The 11,584-nt window shown below is 36.9% G+C and overlaps 1 protein-coding gene across 1 annotated transcript in view; it reads right to left on the minus strand.

Moving 5' to 3' along the window:
* The window catches only part of STRN3 (striatin 3), a 122,431-nt gene that overhangs the window by 58,608 nt on the left and 52,239 nt on the right, over positions 1-11,584 (minus strand). The window contains exons 2-4 of the mRNA XM_037741732.1: positions 7,427-7,530; positions 6,914-6,987; positions 2,618-2,699 (exon numbers count right to left, since the gene is read on the minus strand). Coding sequence (XP_037597660.1) covers positions 2,618-2,699; positions 6,914-6,987; positions 7,427-7,530 — 260 coding nt within the window. The remainder of the gene's footprint in view (positions 1-2,617; positions 2,700-6,913; positions 6,988-7,426; positions 7,531-11,584) is intronic.

Consider the following 11,584-nt stretch of genomic DNA (forward strand, 5'->3'; position numbering starts at 1 on the left):
AACAGAGCAAGACTCTGTCTCAAAAAAAAAAAAAAAAAAAAACACAAGTGGCAATGTTTATTAGGCACACAGATGATACAAATCAAAAGCTAAGAAGAGACTGGCCTGGGTATACAGATTTGGGTCATTAATCTTTGGTACTATTTGAAGGCATGGATTTAAATGAAGTCACTCATAGAATAAGCATAAATTAAAAAGAGAAAGTCTGGGTATACAAACACCCAAAGGACTAGAATCATAAGAAAAACTCAAAAGAAAATGAAAATACTTGAGAAATTAGAGGAAAAAAATGATAGCTGAGAGTGCTGTCATGGAAGCAAAACTAAAAGTTTCAAAAAGGAATAGATAATGTCAAATTTTTCCAAGATATCAATTATAACAAAGAGGGTCTCTTGAATCTGTTTGTGATAGCTGCTCCAGAGGAACGTCAAAATGGAAAACAGCTGACGAAAGAGAATGAAGACTATGGGGCTAAACTACTCTTAACAAGTTTGGCTGTAAAGTCACAGGGAAAGATAAAGGTGTCAAGAGACTAAACTGTAAATCCAGGCAACGGGATTAGGCATTTATGAGAGAAATACTGTCCAAGTGATTTCTCTACAACTGTCCTCACTCTCCTTCTAAAAAATGCAGTTCCCTCTTGGAGAGAACAGCTCCTATCGTACTCTAACCATTTTGTCTGAATGAACTGCCAAGATCTCATACAACTCAGGTAAAAACGACTGACTCATGGGGAATCGTTTGATTAGTCAGGACACCACCTATCCTTTTCAGAAATTGTTCTAAGACAGAGTGTTCTCTGACATACGGAAAAAAGTGGTTCTCAGCAGAAAAGAATAAACCTGAGACAGAGAGGGGGTAGAAAATCAAATAAGAATGTCCTTAGAGTTTCCAGTCTGAGACAGCCTCCAAGTTACCCTAGCTCCTCACTTCCTGACACTTGGTTGTTCACTATTTCACCATTTCCTTTAATTCTGCGGGTTATCCAGCATCCTTCTAATCAATAATCTATTCGTTTCTTCAAATTTTAGTCACTTATAAGGAGAGCCTGGATTGATAAATACCTTTTTGAATGGAACATAAGAAACTAAGGTAAAAGATAAGAGGTTTAAATACATTTACAGAATCCAGGCACAGTGGCTCACGCCTAGAATCCCAGCACTCTGGGAGGCCAAGGCGGATGGATCATGAGGTCAGGAGAACAAGACCATCCTGGCCAACATGGTGAAACCCTGTCTCTACTAAAAATACAAAAATTAGCTGAGCATGGCAGCATGCACCTGTAGTCCCAGCTACTCGGAAGGCTAAGGCAGAAGAACTGACTGAACCCGGGAGGTGGAGGCTGCAGTAAGCCGAGATCAAGCCACTGCACTCCAGCCTGGGCAACAGAGTGAGACTCCATCAAATAAATAAATAAATAAATAAAAATTTAAAAATACATTTACAGAAAGAAAAGCAAAGTGTCAAGGGAGTTCTCAACTGACAGCCTTCATATTTTCAGTGAAGCAGGGCCTGAAGTGCTCTAATGAAATAAGGGAGAATGGGCTGAGATGTAGTAAAAGTTTAGAATATCCACTTAGGACAATGGAAGCAGAGGGTGGCCAACGGTTATGGAAAAGGGCTCTCTGCAATGTTTGGACAGGAAACCATGGATATATAATAGCATTCACATGATTCTGTAGTTTTTATCCAAGAGTTAACTAGAAAGAGAAGCACTAGACAGAATGAACTAGAGCTCAAGTTTTGCAGGTAAATTCAGTAAAATGACTGGTGAGGAAGTGGTAAGCAGCAGGTAGCAAGAAAATTAAGGGTACTAGATAAGGGTGATCAATTATGGAGTCTAAGCTGGAGCTAGGGAAACAGAAATAAAATAAATGCAACTATAGGTAGAAGAGCTAAAGAGAAAAATGATATAGTCAAGGATCTAAAAATCATGGTAAAGTCAGAGGGCAAATAACACAGTGGTCAGAGGTGACTGTCCAGACCATGGAATATTCTAAAGATCATTGTACAAGATCAAGGGTGAAGGTAAAAATACCTAGAGTGGAAAACACTGAATAACTGAAAATCACCCAGGATATCAGTAGGATACAAATCCCAAAATTTTCAAAATATAAGGAAAATAACAGATGAAAGTCCAAGAAAAAAAAAAAAATTTACCAGAGAAATACTTCCAACACAACAAGTAATTCAAAAATCAAAAAGGCTCCTAAAAAATTCAAGTAAAAGGAGGATTTGGCAATCCACTTCTGAAAAGTTTCAGATGAATTCAGCTAAATTCATTCTCTAGACCAGTCACACGCACACTGAATTGTGTGAATTCTGCACGGATAGGAATGGAGGGGTCTAGGAAGTATGACTTCTATATTGTTTTTGTTCTGCTCTTCAAGTCATCCAGTCTTTTAGACATTCTACCCTGCAAGTAAGAAGACATCATCATCGTGAAACTCAGAGGAAACAAACTTTTAAAAAGATCGAAGCATCTACACAGCGAAAACGCAGCAATACAAAACACATACACATCGTCCCAATACAATTTTTTACTTGCAAATTGATTCAATATAAGAACTTTCATATCTAGATCCTTAAAGAAAGCTGAAAATAAATAAATACTCACTGTCTTAAAAGCTGTCTGCCTTGCTTCCATGTTAACTGGCTATTCTGAGGTGCTGTGGGAGCCTCTGTGTCTTTGGTTTCTTCTAAAAAGTAAGAAAAAAAAAAAGTTTTACATACATTATTTTAACTCCTGAAAATATTGCCAAAGTTTTCTTAGGGATAAATTTCCCCAAAAAATACTTAAATATTTTATAAAAGACAGGAAAAAATTAGCTTTTACTAAGTATTAACTGTGGGTCACTCATTTTAAATATGTCCCAATAACCCAATGACTTAAGTACTATGTTCCCCATTTTAAAACAGGGAAAACCCAGGCGTACTATATTAGCATCAATGATTCAAAAGTCAAACACCCAGGAGATAAAATATTATTAGAACTGATTTTGTTTTTTCTTTTTTTGAGACAGGGTCTCACTCTGTCACCCAGGCTAGAGTGGCAACATCTCGGTTCACTGCAGTCTCAACTTCCCTGGGCTCTAGAGATCCCACCTAAGCCTCTCTAGTAGTTGGGACCACTGATGCATACCACCATGCCCAGTTAATTTTTGTATTTTGAAGAGATAAGGTTTTGCCATGTTGCCCAAACTGGTCTCAAACTCCTAGGCTGAAGCAATCCACTCGCCTGAGCCTCCTAATAAGTGCTGGGATTATAGGGCATGAGCCACTATGCCCGGCAAATTAATTTTTTAATTACTAGAATTCTGCTGAGTTGATTGCCTTTGAAATTAAAAAGCTCAACAAGCATCTCTAGAACAAAAGTTAAAACTATTTATTGACATTTATATCACAGAAATAGTTCCCCATAAACTCATAAATTCCCATTATTAAAATAAAGACACAGTGAAGAAGAGAGGGGCTTTGAAGATCAACCCTCACACTGAATGTTGAGGACTCTGTGAGGCTCCTAGACTCCTCAAAGTCACTTAGTACTTGCTGGTATTAATTCAAATCCTGTACAGGCATTATTTCTCTAACCCTAACAATCCAATTATTAATACCTTCTGGCTGGGAACAGTGGCTGAGGCCTGCAATCCCAGCACTTTGGGAGGCCAAGGCAGGTGGGTCACTTGAGCCTAGTAGTTCAAGACCAGCCTGGGAAACACGTCAAAACCTCATCTCTAAAAAAATGCAAAAATTAGCCAGGCATGGTGGCACATGCCTGTAGTCCCAGCTACTTGGGAGGCTGAGGGAGGAGGATTGCTTGAGCCTGGGAAGCAGAGATTGCAGTGACCCAAGATCTGCCCCCAAGCTCAAGCAATCCTCTGGCACTCTAGCCTGGGCAAAAGAGTGAGACTCTGTCTCAAAACAAAAGAAAACCACTTCTTATTCTGTCCCAAACACAAGCATTTCTTTGATTTCCAGAAATAATTATTTCATTCTAATAGTCACCCTGATTTTTCTATTTACATTTTTCTATTTATAACATTTTAAAGTTACATATAACACATAATCACTGGAGAAAAAAAAATATTAAAAAAAATAAGAAATACAACTACCCAAAACACTATTACCAAAAGTTAACAACTTTAGTGTTTATCATTCCCTATTTTCTACCTGAAAATATACATGACTAATACAATCCCACCTTTTTTTTTTTTTTCAAATGTCCCAAAGTATACACTGCACTATAATCTGCTTCTGACACTAAAGTTACCTTGAACGTTCTCTGTATGGCAATACAGATCAGCATTAAAAATGATTACATAATATTCTATAGAAAAAGTATACCTATTTAACCAATCCCCTAATGTTGAAATTAGTTTCCATCTTCTATTATAAATAACGTTGCTAAGGATATTCTTGAAGTACATCAAGCATATAGCTCAAGGAATTTTTGAACACACCCATGTAACTAGTACCTAGATGAAGGAACAAAATATTATCAGCATCCCCACAGCCTTCCTTGTGCCCTCTAGTCATTAGCCACTCCAAAAAGGGTATGAATAGTATCTTAATTTCTAAAATTATCTAGATTTTTAAATATAATTTCTATCAATTTTCAATTTTATGTCATTAAACCATGTTGTCACATTTAGTTTTTAGTTTGCTCACTTTTGTTGCTAAACAGCACTCCATTATGCTAATATATCACAATGTACTTATCCATTTAATCTAATTCTGAAGACTGTTCTAGTTGTTTCCAGATTTTCGCTGTAAATAATGGTGCTATGAACATTCTTATACAAGTTTCATGATGAACATACATATGTTTTTTGAATAGTGGGGTTACTGTATCATAGGGTATGTACATAAATGTTTTTTGAGACAGGGTCTCACTTTGTCACCTAAGAGGAGTGGTGTGAGCACAGCTTACTGTAGCCTTGATGTCCCAGGCTCAAGCGATCCTCCTACTCCTACTTCAGCCCCCTAAATAGCTGGGACTACAGGGGTACAACACCAAGGCTGAGAAATTTTTGTATTTTTTGTAGAGATGAGGTTTTGCCATGTTGTCCAGGCTGGTCTCGAACTCCTGGGCTCAAGAGATCGAATGCCTTGGCCTCCCCAAATGCTGGAATTACACGCTGGGATAACAGGAGTGAGCCATTGCACCCGGCCTAGGGTATGTATGTTACATCCTGTTTAGGATCCTTTAGTATCCTTTTTAGTCACACTGTCAAGTCACTTTCAGGGCAGCATTATCACTTTATAATCCTAACACTGATGTCTACTAATTCTGGTTACGACACATCCTAAACACCTGATATTGCCTCTTTAGCATTTTAGCCACTCTGGTCAGTGTCTAATTGTACTCCATTGTAGTTTTAAGTTGTATTTTCTTAATAACTAATAAAAATCAAGCAACACTTCATATATTTATTGGCCATTTATATATATTCTCTTCTATGGGGTGTCTTTTTAAGTCTTTTGCCCATTTTTCTGATTGTCTTCTAAATGTAGAAGAGAGGGAGCTCTTTTAAATATTTGAATATAACTCCTTTATAAGGTTAGGTTTAGGCTATATCTATTTGTTTTACTAAAAGAAGGGTATAAACACATACATTGTACTTTGGTCAAATCAGCATTTTGTACATTTTCTTTCTTATATTGATTTCTTTGGGGATATACAAAAGGCAACATTGCTTCATTTAGTATTGTCTCCACATATACTCTGATGTAAATAATTCTATAATATGTTGTTCACATGATGTATTCTTGCCCATCCCTTTGTTTGGTTTTCCACAAAACATCCTGAAAACATTTTACTTTGCTGTTACTGTGTGTCTTGTAAAGAAAACACCTGGATATTATTTTATTCCTCAACTTGAGGAATTTTTAATATTTAAGTTTATACAGATAAAAACAGCAGACTTGTTTTGCCACAATTTCAGTTGTGAGCAAAAAAGATTTATCTTGCTTTATACAAAATGTTATACTGGGACCATCTAGCCAATTCTGACTCAGCTTAGCCTCTACTGCAGGTACAATGTGACTTTAACTAGCCTCCTTCCTTTACACAGAAGCCCTACAGTTCTAGAAGTGTCCTGCTTATTTTCTGAATATTCTAGCCATACTGGAAATAAAATGAGTCCCAAAAAAAGCTCTGAATTCACCAGGTATTTTTCTGGTGAAGTCACTCTACTCCCTTTAACTGCAAAGAGACCACTATAATAATTATGGCTCAAAACATACAGCCCTTCCATGTTTCTGTTTCTGATTTTTGCTTTTTCCAACGAGGCAATTCTAACATATTGTTTCTTGGCATCAGGATAAGCCTTCATAACCAATGAAAAGCCAGGTCAAAGAAAACCTACGCCACTCCCATCTTAGTCTCTTAATTTATATATATTACAACAAATGGAAGCTATAATAAACAGTTCTGCTGCGAAGACTGAAAACGTTAAAGACTAAAAAATAAATCAACTGCAAATTGTACGCACGCTGTGTTTCTGCCAAGTTCTACGTACTTAATATTGAACTAAAAAACAATTAACTAAATTTTCAAAATTTACTATAACACCTAACTTCATTACCTTTCAGCTCAAATTACTACCATAAACGTAACCAGTTTTACATAGGTTTCAACTCAAGGATAATGAGACAAGTCGCCTCAGGATTGAGATGTACATGAAACTACTTACTTTTATATATATTTTTCCCTCAAACTCTAGACAGTTTAGAATGGTCATTCTCTAACTAATATTATCAAGCCAAACTATGGATAAAGAGAACATGTCTGTTACATAAAAAATGAATTTAAAAAAAAAAAAAAAAAAAAAAAAAAAAAAAAAAAAAAAAAAAAAAAAAAAATATTTATTAAAAAAAAAAAAAAAAAAAGTAACAGAAGAATCAAGTTTACCTGACTCAAAGGTTGGCATTTTCAAGTCACCTTGGTTCAGTTCTGTGCCATATTTTAATTTGTGATATTTTGCCCTGAAAATTTAATCACAAATTAGTAAAAGAGTAACTTTTTCCGTTTGTCATTCTTGCTATATATTACTCCAATAACAAAACATAATATGAATGTCTGTTTCTTTAAACTTTATTTGCAAAGAACATAGAATATATTGCTGTAGAAGAAAAAAAAAACGTAAATTTCCCAAGTAACACATACTCAAAAGTCAAAAAAAGACCAATTATCCTTTGTCCCTTTTTTACCTTCCAAAATTTAGATTCAATAACCAAACACATTTCTATTGAATTATTTTAATCTCTTGCCTTTCTTTCCCAAGTATGAATCAAATCAAGATATCATCATGTATTTGCGCAAGGCTTTGTGCCTTTCAAAAAAAGGTGCCAAATACATAATACAATTGTATACATGAGCATACTATTGTTCTACTTTATTCATATAAAAATGAGGCACACATACCTTTCTTGTTTTAATGCATATTCTAACATCTTTATTCTTCTTACTAAGTCCTTCTTCAAGTTCTCCTGACCTTTTCTTTCTCCTTGTAGAAATGCAATCCGGGCCTAAAAATACAAAAAATGCATTTATTTATATTTTCCCTTAACTATACATAGGAAACTGAAAAATGGAAAACAATAAATGCAAACTTTTGCATTTTACTCATGATATCAAGATTTCAAATTCATAAAAATGGGCCAGGCAATGACTCACACCTGCCATCTCAGCACTCTGGTAGGCCAAGGCAGTAGGACTGCCTGCAACAGGCGTTTGAGAGCAACCTATAGTGAGACTTCATCTCTGCAAAAGATTTTTAAAATTGGCCAAGTGTAGTGCTGTGCGCCGGTAGTCTTAACTACTCAAAGCTGAAGAGATTGTCTCAAAAAAAAAAAAAAAAAAAAAAAGCCAAACTTTCTGTTAAATAACACATCCCTTTTAAAATAAAGATAACTATAAATTAGCTAGTTTATAATCCGTAAGATCCCTAATGTTAATATTTCATCTTTATATAACCTTGAAAGAAAAATATACATAAAAATGGCACCTAATTCCTAACACACAATTCACAAAGAACTGAAAAACATTATGTTCACAAGCAGATATATACTTCAGAAAATGGATATTATTTCAAAAAACAAATTACTTCAAAAGCCTTTCTTTCCTGAAACACAAGAAAATTTATAATCTGGGCCAGGCACAGTGGCTCACACCTGTAATACCAGCACTTTGGGAGGCTGAGGTGGGCATATCACCTGAAGTCAGGAGGTCAAGACCGGCCTGGCCAACATGGTGAAACCCCATCTCTAGAAAATACAAAATCTCTACAAAAATACAAAAATTAGCTGTGCATGATGGCAGGTACCTGTAATCCCCGCTGAGGCAAGAGAATCACTTGAACCTGGAAGGTGAAAGTTGCAGTGAGCTGAGATCGTGCCACTGCATTCCAGCTTGGCAAAAGAGTGAGACTCTGACTCAAAAAAAAAAAAAAGAAGTGATAATCTTTCCATTCTACCACCCCACTCCAAATTCTGTTTTATTTCTTGAAATGGCAAATGCCGCAGTATTACAAATAGTTTAAGTAAGGCCACTCACTATACATTCTATTACCTCATTATTTTTTATTGTCAGTTTTCCACTGTGAAGGAAATTTTTTTCCTTAAGTGCCTTTTATCATTATTTCCTGAAAAAGACAATTCTCTACCTTTTTCTAGCCACTCTCAATAGGTCAGTCTCCTTTACCCACCTCACACTAAAGAATAACGTTGAAAGAGACTGACTATCTGGGGACATTTGCCATTATGCACACATTCACAATAAAATGAACTTTCACATGAGGTAGAATGTTCTTGCAGAGATGACATAGGTCCATTCGTTCAGTATGAGAAAGAAAGCTGTTTAATAAGCTAAACTGTTATTAAACTTTAGTTAGGATGTGTTGATTTCTACAAGAGATATATTTTAGCTAACGAGACCAGCTAAATCAAGTCAATTAATAAAAACACCTAAGTAATAAATAACCGCTATCATCAAAAAAATCTGTTATCCTAAAAAAAAATGTATGAAATTATCTACAACTTCATAACACCTTTGAAGTTATAAATAGCTACAGAGTTCATGAAGAGCCTGGGCAACACAGCAAGACCCTGTTTCTACCAAAAAATCAGTAATTAGCCAGGCTTGGTAGCACGTTCCTGTAGTCTTAGCTACTTGGGAGGCTGAAGCACAAGAAATCACTTGAGCCCAGGAGTAAGGCTACAATGAGCTACGATCACGTCACTGCCTTCCAGTATGGTTGACAAGCAAGACCCTGCCTCTACAATAAACAAACACAAATAAATAGCTACATGACACTTACATATTTCCAAACCTTTTAAAAAGCACTAGGAGGAATGATAATGGTTCAGAACCTAATAGTCTATGATCCTAAAGAAAAGGGCAGCACTTACTCTCTTAAGCTATGGAGCAAAGGGATAATATGTCAATTTCATCTTACACTTTGAAAAAAGATTCTGACAGGTTTTCTCCTGTGTTGGCTGTTGTTGTTGTGGCTGTTGTTGTTGTTGCTGTTGTTTTTAAAAGCCAGGAAGCCCATACTATATAACCATTATGTAGGTTTCAATTTTCAGATCTAATAAGCATTCTACAATTACCAGTAAAAAGGCTGAAAGAAACCTGTTTTATTATTCTGCTTCTGAAGAAGTCATAATTGGGCAACATAGCAAGACCTTGTCTCTAAAAAGCCAAAAACAGGCTGGATGCAGTGGCTCACACCTGTTAATTCCGGCACTTTAGGAGGCTGAGGCAGGTGGATCACCTGAGGTCAGGACTTCAAGACCAGCCTGGCCAACATGGTGAAATCCCGTCTCTTCTAAAAATACCAAAAAAATTAGCCAGGCATAGTGGTGGGCACCTGTAATCCCAACTACTCAAGAGGCCGAGGCACGAGAATTGCTTGAACCCAGGAGGCAGAGGTTGCAGTCAGCCAAGATCGCACCATTGCACTCCAGCCAGAGGGACAAAAGTAAAACTCCGTCTCAAAAACACAAAAAAAACAAAAAAGAGCTTGGGGCCAGACATCTGTATTCCCAATGCTTTGGGATGCTGAAGCAGGAGGATCACTTGAGGCCAGGAGTACGAGACCAGCCTAGGCAACATGGCAAGACCCCATCTCTACAAAAAAACAAAAACAAAAATAAAAAAAATTAGCTGGGCATGGTGGTGCACACCTGTAGTCCTAGTTACTTGGGACACTGGGTGGGGAGGATAGCTTGAGCCCAGGGGTTTGATGTTACAATGAGCTATGATTGTGCCACTGTACTCCAGCTGGGCAAAATAGCAAGACCCTGTCTCTAGTTAAAAAAAGAAAGTGCGGCCAGGCGCGGTGGCTCAAGCCTGTAATCCCAGCACTTTGGGAGGCCGAGGCGGGTGGATCACGAGGTCAAGAGATCAAGACCATCCTGGTCAACATGGTGAAACCCCGTCTCTACTAAAATTACAAAAATATTAGCTGGGCATGGTGGCGCGTGCCTGTAATCCCAGCTACTCAGGAGGCTGAGGCAGGAGAATTGCCTGAACCCAGGAGGCGGAGGTTGCGGTGAGCCGAGATCGCGCCATTGCACTCCAGCCTGGGTAACATGAGTGAAACTCCGTCTCAAAAAAAAAAAAAAAGAAAGAAAGAAAGTGCGTTCCTCCCACAATGAAAAGTGTGTCTAAACTGAACCCACAGCAAACAACAGAGCTACAATCCATGGTAATATTTATTTGAGAATCACAATTGTAAAGATTAGGCTGGGTCCAGTGGCTCACGCATGTAATCCCGGCACTTTGGGAAGCTGAGGTAAGTGGACCACCTGAGGTAAGGAGTTCGAGACCAGCCTGGCCAACATGGCGAAACCCCATCTCTACTAAAAATACAAAAATCAGTCAGGTGTGGTGGCATGCACCTATAATCCCAGCCACTCAAGAGGCTGATGCAGGAGAATCACTTGAACCCGGGAGGCAGGGGCTGCAGTGAGCTGAGATTGCGCCACTGCATTCCAGCCTGGGTGACAAAAGTGAGATTGTCTCAAAAAACAAAAAATTTTTTAATATAATGATTAGAATAACTTAATTATGGATTCCAGTTTAGCTCTTTAGTAACTACAGAATTGTATTCTGCTACTGTTCTATCAGAATATTTTAAAATGTCATCTTGAAATATATATGTATATTTTAAGCCCTGATACAAAGAAAAAAGAACACTATTAAGATGTGTACATTATGTTTATTTTCTCTGTAAGAATCATACATTTTAAACTAAACAAATTATCTATAATGGAAATGATTAATGATTTATGAGCAAGTTGGTTTTGCCAGATATTATATACAAACTTTGATACACTACAGAATGTTTTATTACACTTGTGAAATTCTCTTGCCTAACCTGAACTTATATTCCATAGTGAGAACAATTTATATACTGCTACCAAAGTGAACACACCAAAAATAATAGTAAGTTAAAAACAAGACAAACTTTAACAACTTTACAACTTAAGAAACTAGAAAAAGAACAAACTAAACCCAGAGCCAGTAGAAGAAAATAAAGATTGGAGCAGAGATCAATGAAACAGAACAGAAAAA

The sequence above is a fragment of the Cebus imitator genome, unplaced genomic scaffold, assembly GCF_001604975.1.
Source record: "Cebus imitator isolate Cc_AM_T3 unplaced genomic scaffold, Cebus_imitator-1.0 Scaffold104, whole genome shotgun sequence".
Lineage (NCBI taxonomy): Eukaryota > Metazoa > Chordata > Mammalia > Primates > Cebidae > Cebus > Cebus imitator.